We start from the raw sequence: 26,625 nt of genomic DNA on the forward strand, positions 1-26,625 counted from the left end.
GGCATCCAAGCTCTCAAACCAGCAAATATGTAAATAAATTTATATTTGTTAATTGTAATTTATATAGTTCTTTACACTTTAGAGAGATCTTTGGCATGAAAATGGAAACAAACAAACAAAATGAAAACAGAAGACTGGAGCACAGAGAGGTAAAGCAAGTTTCAACAAATCACACAGTGAGGGTGTAATGGACTTAGAATTCTAGTCCAAGACATATTTTCCAAGTTTAGAATCCAAAAAAAAGGGTGCAATGATAAGTAAAATTTACCCTCAACGATTTTGGACATGGGGCTGAAAACTGTAGCTAGTGGCTATCTGTCAAGGAATTGCACACTATGAAACTGTATATTAAATTAGATCATGGGCACATGGCACTTTCCATTGTGCAAGATGTTAGGCTCTCCTTGTAGTTAGATGTTACCTCTGCAATACACCTCCACAAAGTTGGAATAGTGGAGTCCTGGCTCATAAATCCAATTTTTCCACTTGGAGTATGAGCTTGGGGAGGGCCAATTAAAATCTGTCATTTATGAAATATAGGACTGTATGATCCAACTAGGAAGGACTTTCATGACACATGCAATGTATCCAACAGCAACAAGTAAAGTGGTGTTCATAATTTCCCATTCCATGAATTTATGCCGCATATAACACTTTACTAAGTGCAACAGCTAATTTTCAGAGCATGTGATATATGCTGAATCCACTGTTCATTTCGAAGCTCTTTAACACACAACATTAGTACATTCATGAATTAACTTGTTTATCCTTCTAATATTGACTGAATAATTGTTAATTTAAGTATATCTTTATCATGTGATTGCTCATTTGGCATAAAAAAGCTAGAAAAAATAATCATACGGACTTCTGGGGAAGATGGTGGAGTAGGAGGACCCTAAAGTCACCTTGTCCTATGGATACAACTAGAGAAAACGGGCATCAGAGCAAATGACACCATATACCTAAAACATGGTGGGGGAGAGGAGTAACTTAAGCAACCATCAAGTTAATATAGGCTGCTCTAGGCAGAAGATGTTGTACACAAAACTAATGGTAACCACAAGTCAAAAACTGCTAAAAGATACGAAAAGAATAAAGAGAAAGGAATCCAAGTATATCACTAAAGAAAACCAGTAATCCATGAAAGACAGAAACAGAAGAAAGGATCAGAGAAAAACTACAAATACAACCAAAAAACAAGTAACAAAATGGCAATAAATGCATATCAATAATTACTCTGAATGCAAATGGATTAAATGCTCCAATCAAAAGACACAGGGTGACAGAGTGGATTAAGAAAACAAGACCCATCTATATGCTGCCTACAAGAGACTCATTTTAGGCCTATAAATACCTGTGGATTGAAAATGAGGGGACGGAGAAACATTTATCATGTAAATGGATGTCAAAAGAAAGCCAGAGTAGCAATACGTATATCAGACAAAATAGACTGTAACAAGACACAAAGGACACTACGTAATCATAAAGGGGACAATCTAACAAGGAGATATAACAATTATAAATATTTATGTACCCAACGTGGGAGCACCCAAATACACAAAACAGTTGATAACAAACATAAAGGAACTAATCGATAGTAGGAGACTTTAACACCCCACTTACATCGATGAACAGATCATCCAAACAGAAAATATGCAAGGAAACAGTGGCTGTGAATGATACACTGAACCAGATGGATCTAACAGATATATTCAGAACATTCCATCCCAAAACAACAGAATAACACTTTTCAAATGTACATGAAATGATCTCCAGATAGATCACATATTATGCCACAAAACAAGCCTCAGCATATTAAAAAAAAGGTCAAAGTCATACCATGCATCTTTTCTAACCAAAACGCTATGAGACTAGAAATCAACCACAAGAAAAAATCTAGAAAGACCACAAATACATAGAGATTAAATAACATGCTATTAAACAATGAATGGGTCAACCAAGGAATCAAAGAAATCCAAACATACATGGAAACAAATGAAAGTGAAAACACAGTGATTCAAAACCTTTGAGATGCAGCAAAAGCAATTCTGAGAAGTTTATAGCAATACAGGCCTACCTCAAGAAGCAAGAAAAATCTCAAATAAACAACCTAATCTAACACCTAAAGGAGTTAGAAAAAGAACAACAAACAAAGCCCCAAACCAGTAGAAGGAAGGAAATAATAAAGATTAGAGCAGAAATAAATGATATAGAAACTAAAAAAAAACAATTGAACAGATCAACGAAAGCAGGAGGTAGATCCTTGAAAAGACCAACAAAATTGATAAACCTCTAGCCAGACTCATCAAAAAACAAAAGGACTCAAATAAACAAAATTAGAAATGAAAGAGGAGAAATAACAGCACAGAAATACAAACAATTTTAAGATAATATCATGAAAAACTATATGGCAACAAATTGGATAATCTGGACGAAATGGATAAATTCCTAGAAATGTATGACCTACCAACACCAAAACAGGAAGAAATAAAAAATTTGAACAGATTGATTATCTGCACGGAGATTAAGTCAGTAATCAAAAAACTCCGAACAAACCAAAGTTCAGGACCAGGCAGCTTCACCAGCAAATTCTACCAAACATTTACAGAAGAGTTAATACCTATTCTTCTCAAACTATTCTAAACAATAGAAGAAGAAGAAGTAAAACTTCCAAATTCATTCTATGAGGCCAGTATCACCCTGATACCAAAACCAGATAAAGACACCACACACACACACACACACACACACACACACACACACACACACACAAAAGAAATACAGGCCCATATCTCTAATAAACATAGATGCAAAAATCCTCAGCAAAAGACTGGCAAACCGAATTGAACAATATACTAAAAAAAATCATTCATCACAATCAAGTGGGATTTATTCCCAGGATACAGGGTGGTTCCATATTTACAAATCAATGTGATACATCACATCAATAACTGAAAGGATAAAAAGCATATGATCATTTCAATAGATGCAGAAAAAGTATTGGACAAAATACAACATCCACTCATGATAAAAGCCCTCAGAAAAGTAAGTTGAGAGGGAATATACCTCAACATAATAAAGGCCATATATGAAAAACCCATAGCCAACATCATACTCAATGGGGAAAAACTGAGACTTTCCCCCTAAGGTCAGGAACAAGACAAGGATGTGTCCACTCTCACCACTTTTATTCAACATAGTACTGAAAGTCCTAGCCACAGCAATCAGACAACAAAAATAAATAAAAGACATCCAAATTGGTAAAAAAAAAAATAAAACTTTTACTGTTTGCAGATGACATGATCCCATATAAAGAAAAGCCAAAAGACTCCATCAAAACACTACTTGACCTGATAAATGAACTCAGTAAAGTCACAGGATACAAAATCAATGTGCAGAAATCTGTTGCATTTCTATACCCTAATAATGAAGTAGCAGAAAGACAAAACAATCCCATTTATAATTACATCAAGATATTATACCTAGGAATAAACCTAACCAAAGAGGTTAAAGACCTGTACTCTGAAAAATACAAAATATGGATGAAAGAAATTGAAGATGACACAAAGAAATGGAAAGACATTCTATGCTCATGGGTTGGAAGAACAAGTGTTGTTAAAATGTCTAAACTACCCAAAGCAATTCACATTTAATGCAATCCCTATCAAAATACCAACAGAATTTTTCACAGAACTAAAACAAACAATCCTAAAATTTATATGGAACCACAAAAGACTCTGAATAGCCAAAGCAATTTTGAAAAAGAAAAACAAAGCTGTAAGTATTGCAATTCCAAACTTCAAGCTACATTACAAAGCTGTAGTGATCAAAACAGTATGGTACTGTCACAAAAATAGACACATAGGTCAATGGAACAGAATAAAACCTTGGAAATAAACCCACAACTATATGGTCAATTCATCTTCAACAAAGCAGGAAAGAATATCCAGTGGGAGAAAGACAGTCTCTCCAACAAATGGTGTTGGGAAAACTGGACAGCCACATGCAAAAGAATGAACTGGAGCACTTTCTTACACCATACACAAACATAAACTCAAAATGGATTAAAGACCTAAATGTGAGACCTGAAACCATAAAAATCCTAGAAAAGAGCACAGGCAGTTGTATCTTTGACATAGGCTGTAGCAACATTTTTCTTAAAAAAAAAAAAAAAAACAACTTTATTTGAGAGAGAGAAAGAGCCTGTGCACAGGGAAGGGTGGGGAGAGGCACAGAGAGAGAAAGGGAGAGAAGCAGACTCTCTGCTGATCAAGGAGCCTGATGTGGGGCTCAATCCCAGGACCCTGAGATCATGACCTGAGCTGAAGGCAGATGCTTAACCTGCTAAGCCACCCAGGAGCCCCAGCAAGAAAGTGCTCCAGACATTTTCTAGATATGTCTCCTGAGGCAAGGGAAATAAAAGCAAAAATAAACTACTGGGACTACATGGAAATAAAAAGCTTCTGCACAGTGAAAGAAATGAATCAACAAAACTAAAAGGCAACCTACTGAATGGGAGAAGACATTTGCAAATGACCTAGCCAATAAAGGGTTAGGATCCAAAATGTATAAAGAACAATTACAACTCAATACCCCCCGAAATAAATAATCCAATTAAAAAATGGGCAGAAGGCATAAACAGACATTTCTCCAAAGAAGACATCCAGATGGCCAAAAGACACTCAAAAAGATGCTCATCATCACTCATTATCAGGGAAATACCAATCAAAACTACAATGAAATATCACCTCACTCCTGTTAGAATGGCTAAAATTTAAAACATGAGAAACAACAGGTGTTGGTGAGGATGGAGAGAAAAATGAATCCTCTTGCATTATTGGTGGGAATGAAAACTGCTACAGCCACTGTGGAAAACAGTAATGGAGGTTCCTCAAAAAGTTAAAAGTAGAACTACCCTAGCACCCAGTAATTGCACTACTACGTATTTACCTCCAAAATACAAAAACATTAATTCAAAGGGATACATGCACCCCGATGTTTACTGCAGGCTTAGAAAAGCCAAAGTGTCCAAGCAGCCCAATGTGTCCACTGATAGATAGATAGAGAAGATGATATTTCTATCGATATCTATCTATCTATATATAATGAAATATTATTCAGGCATAAAAAAGAATAAAATCCTGCCATTTGCAATGACAGGGATGGAGCTAAAGAGTATTATGCTAAGCACAATAAGTTAGGGAAAGACAAATACCATCTGCTTTCACTCATATGTGGAATTTTTGAAACAAACAAAAATGAGCAAAGGAAAAAGAAAAAGAGAGAGAGAGAGAGAGAGAAGCCAAGAAACAGACTCTTACTGTAGAGAACAAACTGATGGTTACCAGAGGGGAGGGGGTGGGGGAATGGGTTAAATAGGTGATGGGGATTAAGGGCTGCACTTGTGATGAGCACTCTAAGATCTGTGGAACTGTTGAATCACTATATTGTATACCTGAAACTAATATGACATTTTATGTTAACTATACTGGAATTAAAAACATAATCAAACAAGAAAACCATAGCTTTAGCTTGAAGTTGTAGATATATGACATGAAATTTAAATACACTTATAAGAATCTGAGCATATTTCACTCTTCTAGGAATCACTGAAGATTTAATTCAAGACCCTGTTTTAAAAAAATTAGCAAAGAGTTTTACTTAAGGCACTGTACAATTAATATTATATTAGTATCATTATTCAGAATTTCCCTGGTTGGTCCTCTCTTTTGTATGTATTAGCAGCAAGGGTTGTTTAGTATTTAACTTATTATATACATTTTATTATAATCCCTGGCACTGAAGACTAAAAATTTCATTTTGAAGCTTTAATTACCTAGATGATTTGTTTATTCTTTGAAAATTAATCTCCTGGCACAGTGCATTTCAAGTAATAGTCATGTAGTAAATTTCAGCTAATTTGAATTTAATAAATTGGTTGTCAACTCTTGCTTTTATGTAAAAATAGGTTGGGCCCACCTTTGGTAATGTCAGTCCCTTAGAAAAGTTGATAAAACAAAAATTTTAAGTTCAACTGTGTTCATAAAATTTAAAAAGTATGATTGTGGTAAGTAGTATCATAAATACAATATGCGAGTGCAGCCAATATTAAACAGTAAGATTCAAGCGTTGTGCTACCATGCCATCATTCACAAGCCTGCAAGAACATGTGCACTTCATTAAAGTTAATGGAGTGTACCAGTTCATCTTAGCATTATTCATAATCGAAACATTTCAATTTTAGTTAACACACAGAAAAAACTAATTTAAAAGTCAAATGAGGAAATTAGTTCTATGTTCCCCTGTTTCAATTCCACAGTGATATCAACTAGCCAAATTTAGCCTTAGGAGGTATGAAAAAATATCTAATACAATGAATGGAAAATCTAAAGAATCATAGATCTGTTAAAACTAATGTTTTTGCAACCAATTCAACAAAAATGTATTTAGTATTGAAAAGGAGCCCTCAAACTCCTCTATTACAAAACAACCAAGCTTATCTATAGATTAATTTCTAGATTTCAAAAGCGGTGAATCAAGAACTAGAGCATTTATTTATTTATAAGGATTTATTTTATTTATTTGAGAGAGAGAGAGAGTGCATAGTCGGGAGGAGCAGAGGGAGAAAGAAAGAGAAATTCAAGGACACTCCTCACGAGCTCGGAGCCAGAGAAGGGTTTGATCCCATGACCCAGTGAGATCACCACCTGAGCTGAAACCAAGAGTTGGACGTTCAACCAACTGCACAACGCAGGTGCCCCAAGAATTACAGGATACAATACAATCTATTTCCTGAAAAAAATTTTATTTTTTTAAATTGAATAGTGATCAATTGAAAAATATTTTCTGCAGACACGTTTTAAAGACTGGGGGAAGCTTTTCCTGTTTTGAATCTTTTAGATTTCTCAATTATAGTCACCACTGTTAATAGCACATTGTAGACATTCTTTTGACCTTTATTTCCGTGATCCTCTTCTTTTTTGCTTTTCTCGTTTTTACCAGTTAGAGTCTCTCCCTCTTTTCCATTAAAAAAAAAAAAAATCTCCGGGCGCCTGGGTGGCTCAGTTGGTTAAGCGACTGCCTTCGGCTCAGGTCATGATCCTGGAGTCCCGGGATCGAGTCCCACATTAGGCTCCCTGCTCAGCGAGGAGCCTGCTTCTCCTTCTGGCCCTCCCCCCTCTCATGTGCTCTCTCTCTCTCTCTCTCTCTCACTCTCTCAAAATAAATAAATAAATCTTTATTTTTTAAAATTATTTTATTGTTATGTTAATCACCATACATTACATCATTAGTTCTTGATGTAGTGTTCCATGATTCATTGTTTGTGCATAACACCCAGTGCTCCATGCAGAATGTGCCCTCTTTAATACCCATCACCAGGCTAACCCATCTCCCCACCCCCCTCCCCTCTAGAACCCTCAGTTTGTTTTTCAGAGTCCATCGTCTCTCATGGTTCGTCTCCCCTCCGACTTACTCCCCTTCATTCTTCCCCTCCTGCTATCTTCTTCTTTTTCTTTTTTCTTAACATATGTTGCATTATTTGTTTCAGAAGTACAGATCTGTGATTCAACAGTCTTGCACAATTCACAGCGCTCACCATAGCACATACCCTACCCAATGTCTATCACCCAGCCACCCCATCCCTCCCACCCCCCACCACTCCAGCAACACTCAGTTTGTTTCCTGAGATTAAAAATTTCTCGTATCAGTGAGGTCATATGATACATGTCTTTCTCTGATTGACTTATTTCACTCAGCATAACACCCTCCAGTTCCATCCACGTCGTTGCAAATGGCAAGATCTCATTCCTTTTGATGGCTGCATAATTAAATGAATAAATCTTTAAAAAAAAATCTTCATCAATTCCCACTGTGCGTGTCACCAAGGACTCTGTCCTTCATCCCTTGATGAAGTTCACTGTTCTTGAATATTCCCATCTGAGTGTCTCCCAAAAGCTAGGTGTTATTTATTGTCATTTACAGATATCCAGCTAGACCCTAAAGCTCAACAAAAACAACAAAAATGTACTGAAATTCCTTGACTTTCCTGATAAAACATTTTCGAAACCATTGCATTCTGGCCCTTCTGCAAGCTCACCATCCTGGTATTTTATTCATTTTTAGTCATTCTGATACCTTTCTTTCAAACGGTTCCAGTCTCTTCAGTGTGGGGGAAGGTGGTTTCTATTTTCCCACAATTAGATGATCACCAGAAACGGAGTTGTGTGTATGTCTATGTAGGCACTATGCACCCTTGGGAGAGGGCTAGAGGATTCTTACCTGAGAAGAGGAAGGGTTAACACTGCTTGGCCAGTGTTGGGGGCACAGAGGCAGGGGGAGGATTCTGACTTTCACCCTGCACTCAGCTCATTCGTCTGCCTGCCCAGAGCTGTGTTGGCAGTTTCCAGCCATACCCTTGCCTCTCTTGAAGACTCTGTGGGAAGGGATACAAAGCATATTTTGTCCATACTTCCTAATGGCCAGAAATAACTCCGAGTCACAGAGAGAGTCAATGTAGGGGCCCCCAAACCTGAATAGACTTGGCTGGTCTTGAAAATTGATAGTTGTCAGCAAACCTGACCAACTGATAGAGGTTTCTCCTCAATGATTCTTGCTTTCATGTCTTCCTATTCTTTACCATTCTGCATAAGTTACACAAACTCTTTCAAAATCTTTTTAGTGGAATTTCCCGTTTCTGGTTTCTCTCCTTCAGTCCACATTACCTGCATGGGAATAATCTATAAATGGTTGGTGTTCATGAGGTCTGCTGTCCCTCACAGGGTCAATAAGGCCCAGGATTTAGATCCTGGACGTTATTTTAAGACTTGGCCTCAACCTAATCTGACTCCTGGCCTTCTTCCTACTTCTTCAGAATGTTCATGCACTGGCACCATATATCCCTTAGGTGGGTTCTAAATCCAAATCCACTTGGTTAGTATCCCCTCTCTGCTTCACACTTGCATGGAGCTCTTGTCGTCAATGAACACCAGTGAGTAACGCCAGTCATCCCGGGCCACGTACTATCAGTTATCACTTATAAATAAATATGAGCTACTTTTCAGGGACTCTAAAACAAAATATTAATTAATATCCCTTATTCTAGCTATAAACACCTCGTGCATATTTTGTGAGAAATGTGGATCCTGCTTACAGGGTCCTGAAAGGTAAGATAGTCTTCATCACCTTAACTCTTGACCATGGTCAATAAGGCCCTTCAGTGATCTCGCTGCTACCTCTCTCTCCTACCTAACATTACCTCATCTGTCACCTCTGCTCACTACACTCTACCACTCTCTTCTGGATCACACCAGCTTTTACCTGTTTCAGGCTTTCACCTGCGCTGCTTCTGCACAGACTGTTCTTCCCCTGTTACATGGTTGGGTACCCCTCACCTGAGGAGGCAGGCATCCCTAAAAGAGATCATCCCCGTTACAATCTTTCACAGTGTCCTGTAATATTCTTCAGGGGATCTAGCAAAATCTAAACAATACCTTTGTCTACTTGATTAACTCTTCTCATCTAGATGATAGTAAGCCCCTAGATGTCGGTATCTGGTCTGTTTGCTCACCACAGCATACCTAGGACCTAGCACACAGTATGGATCAATAAATATTAATTAAAGGAATAAAATATTTCCAGAGCTTTCCTTAGCTCTAGGTGATGTGAGAACATCATCTTAGTAAAGATGATGAGAATTTTATACATATATATTGCATATATATTTAAAATATTAAAATTTTTGTATATTTAAATCAATGTTTGCAGCAAATGATATTATTAGGAAAGTCTCATAATTTGCTCTCATCCTCTTGCTGCAAAGATGAGGCCAAAAAATAGAAATAGCATGGTCTGTCTCCCTGGAATTGAAGTCATTGCTCAAGGACAGTGAATAATGCTATAAAAACACTTGTACTATAAAGATCATTATCTAAAGTCATTATCATACATAGGGCATTCAAACTTCACATTGAGCTTTCTTTCCTAGTACTTCAATCTTGGCAATTCACAAAACACCCAAATTTACTTCCTATTTCTCAGAAAAAAAGAGGATAAATCAAGGAGACACATGCAAGTTAACAAGTAGTCACCAATTTATAAAAGTGCAGAGACAGCCCCATGTTTAAGTCATTATAAACATGGCTTTTTATCTGCCTGCAAACTGTCCTTATTATTATTCCCAATTTAAAAAAGCTGCTATCACCACTTTTTTGAGTAACAGAATATCTTTACAACCTCGGGGTAAACAAAGGTTTCTCAGGACACTACAAAGTGTGTACCAGAAATGAAAAAAGTAATTTATAGTTCTTTATCAAATTTTAAAATTTAAGATCATCAAAAGGCACTTTATTTTTAAGTACTGCCTAGGCCCAACATGGGACTCGAACTTAGAATCCCAAGATCAAGCGTTGCATGCTCTACTGACTGAGCCAGCCACATGCCTCAAAGGCATTTTAATAAAATAAACAGGTAACGCACAAACTGGGCAAATATTTACAATACATGTATCTGACAAAGGATTATATCCAGACTGTATGAAGAATTACCGTCAACAACAGACAAATGATCAGGCGAAAATGAGAAAAACTTGGACAGCCTCACCAAAGAAGATACAAATGGGCAAAGCACATAAAAAGATGATTGACATCACTAGCTATCCATGGTCTGCAAATTAAAGCCACTAGCAATACGATTTCATGCCTGCTGTTGATGAGAATAAGGAGCAGCTAGGACTTTCAACATTGCTGGTGACGTGTTGGACAGTTACTTACAAAGTTAAACATTTACCTTACGGTCTAGCAATTCTACTCCTTGGTCTTTATCCAGTGGGCACGAGAACAGATATTCCACAGGCTGACACTAGAATTTTCAGAACAATCCTATTCATAACAGTCTCCAGCCAGAAGCAAATCAAATGTCAAAAAGAGAACAGTGGAGAAATACTTTGCAGTTCAGTCATCCAACGGAACGTTACTCAACAGTAAAACAGGAATGGACTACTGATACGTGTGACAATCTCAGGAATGTTAGGGTAAGTGAATGGAGCGTTGACAAAGTACATGTTGTATGATTCCTTCCAGATGAAGTCCAAGAATAGGCCCGAAGAACCTACTGTGATAGAGGCAAGAAAGCGATAGCTTGGAAAGCACGTGGGAGATGAGGAGGTGGGAGGGAGGCGGTGGGGTCATGGACTGGAATTGACTGGAAAGGGCCACCAGAGAGATACGCTGAGTATGAGATTTAATTTCTTATTTTGGCCATAATACAGGGTATGTACGGTTGTCAAAACTCACTGGATTGGAAGTTTAAGATTTGTGCATTTTATTGTATATAAATTGTACCTCAATTCAAAAACACTAAGGGATTCTATTATTAAACAAATCTTTAACATTAAACATCATTCAGAATATTTCTCTACTTTCTAGGCATGAGAAATATTTAAAAATTCTTGTTCTATTGAATTTAATACACCTGGTTTACGGTGTAGGATGGCAACATTAATTTATCCAGTTCCATCAAATTAAGCTTCCGTTTATTATGACATTCAAAAACGTAAGGATAAAAAATTCCTCAGAGGAAGAGAAAATGCTGAAACACAACTACAAAAAAACCCCTGCTCTGAATCAGGATCGTTTTGAAGATGAATGTCATTGCCACGGTACACCAGCAAGTGGAGTAGTTACACTTTCAGAAGAATTCCATCTTCGTAACCACTGAATTATTCTATAGGACACTTTAACCAGACCCAAAATTGACTTTTGGGTGTAGCCACAATGGAAATGACAGATCATTTTAATGCAAAAGAAAAAGATTGGAAGCCTTGACCCTCTAGATTATTTTGCACCTCAGTGAGAAGGGGAAAAAAAAAAAACACTTGCCGATCAGCTTATTAAAATACTATGTTCGTGTTAATTCAGGTACGAGGAAAATATTTAAAAGAACGGTTAAATTAACTGTGGGATGCCACTTTTTCCTTGTTAATTATTTCCATACAAGAGTAGTAACATACATCCTTTCTCCCACAAAAAAAGCCCCCAACAACGCCACCGTTTATTTTTAGAGATGTGGGAATAATAGCGTCAGTTTGTGCAGAATTTGCAAGCTTTTTGAATACTGGAGTTTTTCTGAGAGTAGGTAAAGCTAGCTAAGAGTGCTTTTTTAAATCCTGAAGCATAAGGGCCTTTCAGTTGTGATGGTTAGGCCATGAATCTGAAGGTTTATGCTGCATTTTTAAAAATATCACCATGTTCATCAATTCTTAGAAGATTTGTAAGGCTTAATTCTCCCATAAGCTCAGGAAGGCTGTAGAAAAGTCTCTAACTATCCCTTCCAACCAGCTTCTGTAATCCTGGGTTTATCGAAAAGAATGTTCTGGCTGACAATGGGAAGCATGTCCCAGGCATACGCAAATGCAGGGCTGCTAGCTAGGGGCACGTACAATACGGGTAACTATCCCCTTTACGCTCTAACTTTAATAATGGCCCAATCTTGATTCTAACACCATAGCGCCTCTTCCCAGTTCTCCTCATTCCCCAGTGAAGCTAAGTGCAGAGGAACCAGCATGGTGTGCCCTAGAAAATGCCCCGAGCCACGCCCAGTGTGCGACCAGAGTCCCCACCTGTACAGAAGTCACACCTCTGCAAGCTGGAGGGCTCCTGAATATGAGATGTGCTTCCTTCCCTTGGAGTTGCATAAGCACAAGGACACTGGGCACACATAAGCACTAGTCCCTTCCAGGAACTGAGCCTACGACAATGCACCTACAAAACACAAAGGTCTAGGTGTGAGCAGAGATGGTGTGGACTGACTCTCAAGGGGCACCTCAGGGGTGGCCAGGAGCATCTCTTCTTTAAAATCACACACCACTGCAGCTTTTCCACGAAGGCGGCCCCTCTACTCTGGGAGACAGTCCACTATCAATATGTAAAAAGGTATCACCCTTGAATGTGTGTACACCCTTTCACTGGGACATAAATCTTGCCTGAAGATTTTCTTCATGAAAATCCAAGGAACATTTCTCAGTTCAATGACCCCTAAGAAATGATTTTGAATTACTTCCACTTGTGAAATAGAAGGAAAGCATTTTCGCCCAGTATCTATAAATGGAGGCCGAAGGAAGTAGAAGATCCAGAGTGAGAGGATTCAAGTTTTAGACTCTGCCTTGAACATTTTATCAAGGTCCCCAAGTCTGTGATGTTATAATCTGGACTATATTCTTGCTTGCAGAGATTCCTGGGATTGTCCCACAGGGAACATCATTTCACTACACAGGAAAGAATTCTTTCTTTTTTTTAAGATTTTATTTATTTATTCATGAGAGACAGAGGGAGAGAGAGAGAGAGAGAAGCAGAGGGAGAAGCAGGCTCCCAAAAAGCAGGGAGCCCGATGCGGGACTCGATCCCAGGACCCTGGGATCATGACCTGAGCCGAAGGCAGACGCTTAACCATCTGAGCCACCCAGGCGCCCCAACACAGCAAAGGATTCTTAAAGAACACTGAGAAAAATATGTAAATGAAATGCTGCCGCACACATACTCCTAATTTTGAGTTTGCCACGAAACTGACATGAGGCTGTGTTCTTCCAACTAAGGGGCAAATAAGCCAAAAACATTTTGTTCAAGGTTCACTAAACTCTGAGATACATAAAGGGTAGAGATGAGGTGTGTAGAGGAAAATACATAAAGAACCTAGAAACGGGAGACATGCTGATTACAAAAGGAAACAGAAGGAAGGTGTACCTGGGGCTAAAGCAATGAAATGGAGAGAAAAATGTCTGCGTCTGTTTTTAATGAGAGGTGAGTCGCTTCCTCCAGCAGATCTAGAATGAAGACTGCACACAAACCAGGCAGGAATGAAATGACGGCTGTAGAGGGCACCAGGCAATGAAAGCACATTCAAGAAAGGGCTGATGCAACGTGGGAGAACCCAGTCTGATGCCGAGTCAGCAGAAGCATCACATGGCACTCCCTAATCTGGAGAAGGCAGAGATGGGCTGCACTTCAGCATGGCTCCTGACACTTCGGGAAGGACGTGTGGGGAGGGAGGATGTCGTATGTTTTGGAACAATCTACACATTCACAGATTACCTCAGCTGCCTGAAGGGAGTTATACAGGAAGCCAGGTACTTAGAGGTGAATTTTCTGTGATCCCTGTTGGTACTCAGAGCAGAGTGGACTTTGGGAACCAAGCCTGAGGAGAGAGAAGAAAAAGCTCTGGGGTTTTCCAATCCCTGATGAGTCTCTGCAGTTGTCCATTCACGGAAACCTAGAATTTTGTCTGAATTTGACAAGGTTTTCCTTATGTTTCAAATGTTACCCCTGGAAGATGCTTATATTCATCATCTTCAAAGATCTTGGATAGTAGTACCTTGAGTTTAATATATCCTTAATGAATAGTTACGGAGTGAATGAATCAACCATGCTCCCAAATGAGGAATGTGTCTTACATTAATTAAAATAGGAGTCAATAACGTGCACAATATAGCCTATATTTTCTTTATTACTGCCATTTGGCAAATTGAGGACACGCTCTAGCAATTCAAATCGCCCTCTGAGGGTAGGTTTAGTAGCTATCATGATAGATTTTGGCAGCTTTCTCCTGGGGTCCCCAAGGCTCACTAAACATTTTAGGAGGACACCGGACATTATTCTAGTGGCCAGTGAGATAACCCACCTCCAGGTGTGGGAGAGAGAGTGTGGTCCTGCCTGCTGTAGCCAGTGAATTCTGTACTGAGGTCTCGAATGGGTGCTGATGGCACGAAGGACCAAGGGCATGCAGCCTGGATCCTTTTTACTTGGTTCCAACTCCAGTTTTTTATTCCAGAGGAGACAGAAAACTTTTACACTGCTGTATATGCTAGGGAAAAACTAAAACTCAAGCGGAAGCGGAAACTGGGTACAGGCTGGGGGACACTGAGAACCAAGTAGCCCAGGGCTGGAGCTTAGCTGAAGGGGGGCTATTTGACCTTGGCGTAGTTAGGCAACTCACTCGTTACTTGGTAATGCCAAGAGCCTCAGGATCACAGGCAGCGGACACTGAATAGAAAGGGCAGTATTCTCCTAACTCAGCGTGGAGGCTGGAGTACAGGTCTTGCAGAAGGGGGACTGGAAGCTTTGGGGATCTGCACTGACCAACGTTTCCAATTGTTCCCTCCCTCGCACAGTACCCGCCTTGATCTTCCCCAACTCCAGCCCATCAAGTCACCTGTTTTGGTTGCTCTGGAGCTCATTGGTATAACTATACATGCCAAGTCAAGTTTTCAGAATGGGATTTTAATTCTGCTGAAAAACATTTTTACACGGCCCCTTCTTGTTTTCATTTCCATTTGCATTTTTCTTCTCTTTCCCAGGGGACAAGCTCCTCTTCACAGATGAGAACCATCCAGCAGCCTCCATCGGTAGAGCACCTTCATGTGTATACGTTGTGCAAACCTTATCTTTAGTAATCTCAATAACCCATAAAAGCTACCTATTGTTATCCTCACTTTCTACAGACAAGAATTCAGTGAGGTCACTCAGCATGTGTTCTGGCTACTCTGTCAGGCTGCTTCTCAATATAGAGTGCTCTACCGTTTAGAACATGCTTTCATGTACATTTTTAAAAATTTTTATTTATTTATTTGACAGCGAGAGAGGGAACACAAGCAGGGGGAGTGGGAGAGGGAGAAGCAGGCTTCTCACCGAGCAGGGAGCCTGATGCGGGGCTCGATCCCAGGACCCCGGGATCATGACCTGAGCCGAAGGCAGACGCTTAATGACTGAGCCACCGAGGCGCCCCCGCTTTCACGTACACTATAGAGTTCTCCAAACTAGGAGTTAAATGTTATTATTGCTTCTGTTTTACAGATAACACAGAAATGTAGACAGGCTATGTGACCTGCCCATGTTGGTTATTCCAGCTGAGCTAGGAAGCAAACTTCGCGTCCTCCTGTTTGACACCTCATGCTTATCTAACTGTATAGAAAGAAATGGAAGCTCCCAGACATAAACTTCCTCGAATTTCATTACATTTCACTTCATATTCATTTTTTTTCTTTTTACCCCTCTTCTCCTATCTCAGGGAGAAGTTGATTCTATTCTATGTTCTTTTTTTTTTTTAAGATTTTAAAAATTTATTTGAGAGAGTGAGCGAGTGAGATTGAGAGAGAGAGCGAGAGAGCGAGCACAAGCAGGGGGAGCGGCAGGCAGAGGGAGAGGGAGAAGCAGGCTCCCCACTGAGCAGGGGGAGCCCGATGTGGGACTCGATCCCAGGACTCTGGGATCATGACCTGAGCCGAAGGCAGACACTTAACCAACTGAGCCACCCAGGTGCCCCTCTATTCTATGTTCTTAAAAGTTCTCTCAATTGTTCATGAATAGCCTTATCTTGTTCCATTTCTTCACTTTCAAGTCTTAAATCTTTCTCTCACCTCAACTGCTGTTTCTAATCACCGAGTAAGGGCACATTTTCTTAACAACATACTGTATATATTCCATATACTGTTCTCCCACTCCTCAAACTCTCTGCAACTCATTATGTCTGTTCTGTTTTTCTGAGCACTCCAATGAGCTTCCTTATCTCCATACTTCTGCTCATATTGATTTGAAATGTTGTCCTCTCTACTTGCAGAAATTCTATTCATTCTTCAAGAATGAGCTCAAATGTTGTACCTGTTATGAATATTTCCCCAATTACTCCAATCAGATTTAATAGTATATTCTCTGTGTTCCAAAGTACTTTGCTGACAAGGAAAACACATCACTTATCATGTGAGAAAATTATTTGTCTTCATCTCTGTTTCAGCTTATGGGTGTCAGCACAATGGAGACAAGAAGAGAATTTTATTTATCTCTACACACCTTGAAGCAATAAGCATGACCCTTGACTAAACGTTTGTTGAATGGAAGTATGGATGGATGGATGAATAGTGATTCAGTTACTACTCCAATTTTTCAACATGCCTCAAGGGGGGCATGATCTGATTTCAGGCTTTTTTCCCCTCATTTTAAATCTCCATTATTATCCTGAGCATTTGTCTTCCCTGCTTTGTGAAATTTTGGGTTTTACATTAAAAAAGAAATGAGCTGCTGTAATGAAGTCATGGAAAAGGAAAGGGAATGATAGATCATTTTTCTTGTAAAAGTAAATATACTTCTGTCATCCAGGTGATCAATGTTGCAAATAAGCATCAAAAAAAATTAAAAAATTATATTTGTAAGTTTAAAAAGTAAGGTGATAGGAATTTATCTTCTATTAATAAATGCTATATTCACATATAATGCAGTAGTAAACTTCATTAGATTGGAATAATGAGTTTGGGGAGGTAGGGAGGAAAAGGGAGAAGCTAGCTTGAATTATGGAAGTCAGAATTTATTGAAAGCAATGCAGTTTTATTACTTTCAATACTATAACCTGCCAATAAAGTCTGTCTAAGGAGACATCTACTTAATGACATCGATCCTTACTTTATAGTTGAATCTTTTTGCCTAAAGACCACTGTATACGCAAAAGCCATGAAAACAGTTATTCTCTTTAAATAAGTTAGAGGTGTTCCCTTTATTTCTCTTATCAAATTCATTTCTTGCAGACAATTTAAAGGTAAATTTCACCTTAGTCTGGGTCAAATGGTCAAAAACTGTGTATTAGCAATATCGGAATTAATGAGGTTTTATTATATTCATAAAGGAACGCATTTCTGGGAAATACAGTCCAATGTCCCAGGGAAGTGTAAGATGCTTTAAAAATAAAAACAGGGAAAATGTAAACTTTTTCAAATAAGATGAACATTAATTATTCATTAAGCTAGATAAAACTGAAATCTATCTTCAAAGTCTTTGGTTTCCTTTGTAAATTCCTTGGGGCAAGGATGATGGTTTGCTTGCTTCTCTTCCCTACCTTCCAGGACCATACACCCCAACAATGGCACCTCGGCTTTGCTTTCTGGTGACAGTTATAAATTATGACTCTAAGAACAGGTGTTTAAAAGTGACACGATGGGGTTTTCAGATATTCTGGTTGTTGCTCTGCTTATCTATAGTTACCCGAGATTCAAACATAAGTAAAGTTGACTCACTGATTCTGGGTACAGGCTGCAGGTAATTTACTGGATCCCATCCTGGAAAAGAAGAGAAAGGGGATTCATATATGACCATTATCTCCAAATATATTTAAAATCTTTCTACATAAAGATGTCTCAATGCCTCTAGTATTTTATTTCTAGCAAAGAAAATCATGAAGTGTGGGGGCCAAGGGTCATGGAATAGAATATTTCACCCCTGCGTTTCTGGGCAACTGAAAAGGTGACAGGCTTGGTGTCACTTATCAGGAAACAGGGCATTACCTTCAGACTTTGCCACAGAAAAGATTGAGTCTTGTGCCTGTTTCCCCTGCTTCAGCGAAATGGAGCTGGAGACTGGGGCGGGGGGGTAGGTGGAGCTGGACTATGTCCACTGAAGGGAAGAAAATTTCCTGGATTCTTTGCATTCTACTTCATTATGTGTCGGTATGCTAATATCCAATTATATTTCCTGCTTAGAATTTTTGTGTAAATCTTTGTTTATATCCAATTGTATTTTCCGCTTAGATTCTTTGAGTCCTTGGGACAGACCTCTTTGAACAAAATTGATATTCGGAATAGATACGCGATGTGCATCTTCTGGCGTGGAGTAACCATGGCTCACTGTTGGATACCTTGATCCGTGAAGCTTGGAAGAGTAAATGAACTAAAATCTAGGATGAAAGAAAAAAGGCTCTTTGAGGGAAGTGATCCCATGGATATTAAATCATCCAGAACTAATGTTCGTTTATTCTGTAGTAAAGAGCCCTGAGAAAGAAACCTTTGAGTTTTCCTTGAGCCAATGATTCTTCATTCTGATAATCAAGAAGGATCTCTTTCTGCCAGATGAAGTTGCTAAATGTAACATAATAAATTCCTTCTGGCTTAGTCATCTATGGGGAGAGGAGAGCCTCAACTGATTCGGAAAACAATTCCAGGGAGCTGCAAGATGCAACCTGTATGACTCTTTAGATTTCCGCTTTCTAGATTACATAGTTCCAATTCTTCCCTTAACTAACACATTACACATATATAATATATGATACATATTATATACTGTATGCCATATCACATTTTTATATAATATATAATTTTGATATGTTATATAATATATAATTTTACGTAAATATTAAATAATATATTACATGCCAAACCATGTATTTATATATTATATATATTACATGCCAAACTATATATTAATATATATCCTATATTAAATACATGTATATGTAATGTTTTGCTCTCTGTATGCTGTCTTTTTTAAAATATCCCTTTCAAAGTATGTTGATAAAAACTTGAGCAAGTACTTAAAAATGGTGAGGCTTAAGCAGTGAAAGGAGTCATTCTGTTTGCTAGCCTGTGCCTTTTAAATAACCTGCTATCAGTGTAACTCATTTATGATATTCATTTTCTAATCTTAATTGTGACAAAGGTCCTATTGGCATTGCCTTTTTAACCAGCCCTTCACTAACTTTCATTTGTGCTAAAATATACAGTTTATACATATGTCAATTAAATGCAGTTCTGCCTTTAGAATGACTTAAAAAATATATCCAAGGGCATTCTAATTGTTTTGTCATGAGTTTCCTGGTATAAAGTATCAGTAGCTCCACTTGATTTAGAGATTTCTGCATTTTGGATGAACTCATTTATAAGTCATTTGTATAGTTCATCAATAAGTTATAGGTCCTACAGTACAACTGATCCCCATGGGCTGGAACTTGATATGTAATCCATGCTTCAACCCATTTTGATGTAATTGCAACTCTATATTTACTTGTTCACCCATGTAACAGTAGCATGATTAAGATCACACTTTCATGGCTTGGTGATAAGAATGTCTTCCCCATACAAAACTGATTTTACTCAGTACACTCTCATGTTTATATAATCTGTTACATAACCATGGGAGGAAACTAAATTGATGTGGAAAAAATGGCTATTCAAAAAGTCAAATGTGGCTGCTCCTTTATCTCTCATGATATTCTGTTAAGTTGCTTATTGATTGCATGAGGAACTGTTCTCATTGGGTATTGCTTTTAAGCTCTGGCTTATAATGATCAAGTCATTTCCTTAAAAAAATGTGAACACAACAGGCTCTTTTCCCCATCTCCTTGATCACTCAAATATAAAGGCTGTGCAAGGTCATCTGCTAATTTCTTTTACTCCTTTTTTATGTATTGTGGTAAAAAACAGACAACAGGAGATGTATCCTCTTAACACATTTTAAAATATACAGTTCAGTATTGTTGACTCTAACGCACAATGTAGTATACCAAATGTCTAGAACTTGTTCATCCCACATGACTGAAACTCTATACCCATCGAACACTAACTCCCGGTTCCCTTCTCCCTTCCTCAGCCCCAGGAAACCGCAGTATGCCAATTTCTTAAGGGTCTCAGGAAACCTGACCTTAGGGCATAATAATGAGGTACAGTCAGGGATTGGATACTCCTCCCTGGTCTAGTTTGGCTCTCCACACATCACAGACTGAAGTATAGTAGGTGAATGCATGTCTCTGACACTTTACAGTAAATTTGCTTAACACAGGAAGGATCCAGTCTTACTAATCCTCTTTATAACTTCCCTGAACCTAGCTTTGTGTCATGTATAAATACGTATTGAATTAAATTAAATTATAAAATTTTTTTTCAGGTAAAAAAATTTTTTTTAAGATTTTTATTTATTTGACAGAGAGAGAGAGAGAGAGAGCACAAGCAGGGAGGAGTGGCAGAGGCAGAGGGAGAAGCAGCCTGATGCTGTGATGCAGGGCTCGATCCCAGGACCTTGGGATCATGGCCTAGGCCGAAGGCAAATGCTTAACTGACTGAGCCACCCAGGTGCTCCTAAAAATTTCTTCTCTGATAAAAAGGATGAAAAGTAAATACTGCTTATTTTATTTTAAGTTATTAACTTATTTTAAGTTAATGAATTGTCTCATAAAGAAAAGCATCCTCTCTCACTGCTCAATAATAGTAATAGTGTGCAGAGCTCTGAAAGGCTTTGACTATATCTTCTAAATCACTGCTATTCCTATACATATTTTTAATGTAATGACTACCTCAGATGTTGGGCTCAGTCCATACAATCAATATAGACTGACTTCCTTGCTACATGATCATATATGAAATAACTATGGATATTCTTCCATAGTCAGCTGTGAAGATGACTTTAAATGTCAGCATTCAGGCTTGTTTCACATAGCAGAAATTAACTGGGTTTTGGTCACAGCCCTTAAAATTAAAAAAGGATTAAACCTCACATTCAGTGTACATGTTCTTATATTGTGCTTATAAGATTGATTACGATATTAAAGGCTTAATTTAGTGGTACAGGCAATCTAATGAAACAGATTTCATTTCATTCTTTCTTTCTAAAGAAAGTCACTCCCTGACTTTCTTCTTTTTAAAAATTTTTTAATTGTTATGTTAATCACCATACATTACATCATTAGTTTTGGATGTAGTGTTCCATGATTCATTGTCTGTGCATAACACCCAGTGCTCCACGCAGAATGTGCCCTCTTTAATACCCATCACCAGGCTAACCCATCCCCCCACCCTCCTCCCCTCTAGAACCCTCAGTTTGTTTTTCAGAGTCCATCGTCTCTCATGGTTCGCCCATGACTTTCTTCTGAATCATTTTTGGTTTTGGTAGTAAAGCACGTTTCACCTGTTGAAACTTGGCATAAGCACCATACTCAGCGACTAGGCCTAGAGCTTTGATAGGAAATCAATTAAAAAAAAATAGCATTTCACCGATCCTTTTCCTCAGGGTTTGAGAGCTCCATGCATTATAAATAGCACACTGAGCCAAACAGGGCTCACACTCAAGTGAGAGAACACAAATATGACCACAATGCACTTTTCTCAAAGTAATTCCTCTGGCCACAGTGAGAAAACTAATCGTGTTGTTTACCATCATCCTTGCCTAACAGAGAATACAGAGATAGGAGAAGCCTGGACAGCTTCCTAAGACTGTGTGGCAATTTGTTGTTAAAACCGAAATAGGGTTACCTTTCATGAATGAATCAGGTTTTTCTCCCCTTCAGCTCAACCTTTCAGAAATGCAATTATCGATACCCTCCATTTTACATACTGGTATTCTGATACAAAAGTGATCACAGTGAAGCTCAGGTTCTTTGCTGTCTAACATTTTATTGCTGGATTTGAGTTTATCACAATATTTTTTAATTTTATTTTATTATGTTATGTTAATCACCATACATTACATCATTAGTTTTTGATGTAGTGTTCCATGATTCATTGTTTGCGTATAACACCCAGTGCTCCATTCAATACGTGCCCTCTTTAATACCCATCACCAGGCTAACCCATCCCCCCGCCCCCCTCCCCTCTACAACCCTCAGTTTGTATCTCAGAGTCCATAGCCTCTCATGGTTCTTCTCCCCCTCCGATTCCCCCCTTCATTTTTCCCTTCCTACTATCTTCTTTTTTTTTTTTTTTTGACATGTAATGTATTATTTGTTTCAGAGGTACAGGTCTGCGATTCATCAGTCTTACACAATTCACGGTGCTCACCATAGCACATACCCTCCCCAGTGTCTATCACCCAGCCACCCCATCCCTCCCACCCCCCACAACTCCAGCAACCCTCAGTTAGTTTACTGAGATTAAGAATTCCTCATATCAGTGATACATGTCTTTCTCTGATTGACTTATTTCCCTTAGCATAATACCCTCTAGTTCCATCCACATCATTGCAAATGGCAAAATCTCGTTCCTTTTAATGGCTGCATAATATTCCATTGTATATATATACCACATCTTCTTTATCCATTCATCTCCTGATGGACATGTAGGCTCTTTCCATAGTTTGGTTATTGTGGACATTGCTGCTATAAACATTGGGGTGCAGGTGCCCCTTCGGATCACTACATTTGTATCTTTGGGGTATATACCCAGTAGTGCAATTACTGGGTCATATGGTAGCTCTATTTTCAAATTTTTGAGGAACCTCCATCCTGTTTTCCAGAGCGGCTGCACCAGCTTGCATTCCCACCAACAGTGTAGGAGGGTTCCCCTTTCTCCACATCCCCGCCAACATCTGTCGTTTCCTGACTTGTTAATTTTAGCCATTCTGACGGGTGTGAGGTGGTATCTCATTGAGGTTTTGATTTGGATTTCCCTGATGCCGAGCGATGTTGAGCACTTTTTCATGTGTCTCTTGGCCATTTAGATGTCTTCTTTGGAAAAATGTCTGTTCATGTCTTCTGCCCATTTCTTGATTGGATTTATTGTTCTTTGGGTGTTGAGTTTGGTAAGTTCTTTATAGATTTTGGATACTAGCCCTTTATCTGATATGTCATTTGCAAATATCTTCTTCCATTCTGTTGGTTGTCTTTTGGTTCTGTTGACTGTTTCCTTTGCTGTGCAAAAGCTTTTTATCTTGATGAAGTCCCAATAGTTCATTTTTGCCCTTGCTTCCCTTGCCTTTGGCGATGTTTCTAGGAAGAAGTTGCTGTGGCTGAGGTGGAAGAGGTTGCTGCCTGTGTTCTCCTTTAGGATTTTGATGGACTCCTGTCTCACATTTAGGTCTTTCATCCATTTTGAGTCTATTTTTGTGTGTGGTGTAAGGAAATGGTCCAATTTCATTCTTCTGCATGTGGCTGTCCAATTTTCCCAACACCATTTGTTGAAGAGACTGTCTTTTTTCCATTGAACATTCTTTCCTGCTTTGTCGAAGATTAGTTGACCATAGAGTTGATGGTCCATTTCTAGGCTCTCTTTTCTGTTCCATTGATCTATGTGTCTGTTTTTATCACAATATTTTATTTCTTTTGAAATATTAATTTGGTCTAATCTTACCTTCTTTTTTTTTAAGATCAGTATGTAACTTTTTTTTATTTTTTTAAAATTTTATTTTATTATGTTATGTTAGTCACCATAGAATACATCATTAGTCTTATATGATAACCTTATCTTCTTTTCTGTTTTCTTCTAAAATTACTTGGATGCATAATTATTAAATTAGTAATAACCACAATAAAATCTAGTATGTACTGAATCCTTATTAAATATCAGACATGTGCCGGCATTTTATGTGAATCTTATCTAATTTAGCACCAGACTGGTTATGATGAGCACTGGATGTTATATGTAAGTGATGAATCACTAAATTTTACTCCTGAAACCAATATTACACTATATGTTAACTCACTAGAATTTATTTATTTATTTATTTATTTTAAAGATTTTATTTATTTGCCAGAGAAAGACACAGCGTGAGAGAGAACACAAGCAGGGGGAGTGGGAAAAGGAGAAGCAAACTTCCCACCAAGCAGGGAGCCCGATGTGGGACTCGATCCCAGGACCCCAGGACCATGACCCAAGCTGAAGGCAGATGCTTAACGACTGAGCCACCCAGGTACCCCAACTCACTAGAATTTAAATAAAAATTTGAAAGAGGAAAAAAAATTAATACCAGAAGAATCACATGGGAATATGACCTGGATTTCTGCATATGGAATATAACTACATATTTCAAGTTCTGCACTTTTTTTACATAAACCATGCCCATAATCATCTATATTTTCTATTTTTAGTTCCACTAAAGTGTATTGAGAACTTAAAGATACAAAACAAAATCCTTTTAGATTTGCATCTTTTCCTAATATTTAACCATTATATTTTCACACCTTATTCTATAGCTTTTTATTTTTAATGGCTCAACATCACTGAGTATTTCCAAAGCATTTTTATAGAAATAGCAATTCTTTTATGTACCCATATGTCCTTGGTTTACATATTTTATAATTGAATTGAATAATTATATGAACAAGTATAATTGGCATAGCAGGTTTGGGAACAAACACAATTGACTCATGGTCCACATATATCTCCACAGGTGGGGTCAGAAGTTGACAGGTAGGCCCTGGTGTTCAGCTGGCTGTGAGCATTGGTCAGTAGGTCACAACTAGAGAAGGGAGAGCGTTGCTTAACCAGGCAAATCATTTAAGAGAGGGCTGGTTAAAAAAAAAAAAAGCTTCTGTTGTATTTGAAAATTTAACTGTGTATGCATTACTTTGATAAAATTAAAAAGTATTTATATTTTTAAAATGGAGAGAGAAGGAGAAAGAGACATTGAGTTTAGGTTATCTTGCCCAAGATTACAAAACTAGAAGTAGAACATGGATTTGGCTTTAGAAGTCTGCCTCCCAATCTGCCCCTCCAGCATTCTTTCCTTCTACCCCATGAGCCTCAGGACAGAGAAGGCTGTGGTGGTGGGTGGACTGCTGCCACCCAGGAAGGGGCTTCAGATAGCTCAAGAGTGGTCATCAAAAGAACATAGTAGCAGGAGAGAGAAGACAGAAAGTGATGAAATAGTTTTAGAAATTTGCAAATAAGAACCCTGCGGGATTTTGGTTTCATTAAGTTGACCCAAGTATTTCTTGACTTTGGGTCTCACTGGTTCAAAACAAAAGGGGCTTCTGCAAACAAATTTGGCAAACTGACACTGCCAACTATTTTCAGAATGGGTTCTTGCAACTCTGAAATCGAAGAAACTCTGAAAGAGCATCCCTCCTGTCCAGCAAACAATAAGCAACACAGAAGAACCTCTGACCCAAGGGTCCCATGGGGAGCCAGGCGTGGGAGCAAGCTTGGTGGAAATCTGTGATGACAAATAGCAATAACATTGAAGGCATTTGAACCTCACCATCCACTTCCTTCTAATCCTTGGGTCTTACAGGTTCCACTTCCATCAAGTCCTTCTTTGAGTAAGACTAAAAGCACCAGTTTTGAAGAACTTCCCAGCCTCCTAGAAGGGATGATCTTATGGTAGCTGTTTTAAAATGCCTTGGAATGGGTTATTATGTTTTTCCATTAAGTATTAATGATTTCGGTTTATGTTAAATGCTTTCTATGTTTCTTTCCTTGGCGTTTTCCAAATTATTTTCTTTGAGAAGCAAATTAGAATTCTATGTCTTTATAAGGAATTCATAAAAAAGGTTAAGATCTCAAATGGGTATCCCTTCAATAAAATTATGTTAAATTGTGCAAGATGTTCATACATGGGACATCAGTTTTATATACTTTCAAAAATAGCTCTTTCGTTTTTAAATGATCTGGTTTCAAAAAATAATTATTGTAATCATTTGGCTATAAATGTGGTTGAGATTTAAAGCCTCCTTCATTTAAAGCAGTTCTCATTTCAATATGTTTTTGGGAGCATTATTATAAATAATGGATTAATTATTTAATTAACATGAGTACAAATGTAAAGACCATATGAGCAAGCCCATTTATTTCATTTTCTAAAGACTGCAAAATCAGTTAACTAATTTTTAGTTAGTTAACAAAATTAACTGAAAGGAAATACAAATGAAAAAGAGAAACAGGGCAAGATCCGGTGCCATTGTGTATATTGGGTGCTCTTTACACAGAGCTGCATTCCCTCACTGAAGCAACCTCTGTGCTCTCCTGGCTATAGACCCTAGACTGTATCCAGTGAGGTGCTGAGAAGACTAAGCCCAAGGAGCAGCCTCTGAAGTCAGACTGAAAAGGGGCAGGTCTGATTCTACAGCCATCTCTAGGGAAACCAGTGAAGCAAGCCTCCCTAATTCTCTCATCTA

At 38.3% G+C, this 26,625-nt stretch overlaps 1 protein-coding gene across 3 annotated transcripts in view; it reads right to left on the minus strand.

Annotated features, from left to right (window-relative positions):
* Positions 1–26,625, minus strand: part of CHST9 (carbohydrate sulfotransferase 9) — a 256,861-nt gene that overhangs the window by 100,228 nt on the left and 130,008 nt on the right. For all 3 annotated transcript variants that reach the window (XM_027577035.1, XM_027577036.1, XM_027577037.1), the window contains one exon: positions 18,050–18,091. In XM_027577035.1, the coding sequence (XP_027432836.1) occupies positions 18,050–18,091 (42 nt within the window). The remainder of the gene's footprint in view (positions 1–18,049; positions 18,092–26,625) is intronic.

This window comes from Zalophus californianus, chromosome 14 (genome assembly GCF_009762305.2).
Source record: "Zalophus californianus isolate mZalCal1 chromosome 14, mZalCal1.pri.v2, whole genome shotgun sequence".
NCBI lineage: Eukaryota > Metazoa > Chordata > Mammalia > Carnivora > Otariidae > Zalophus > Zalophus californianus.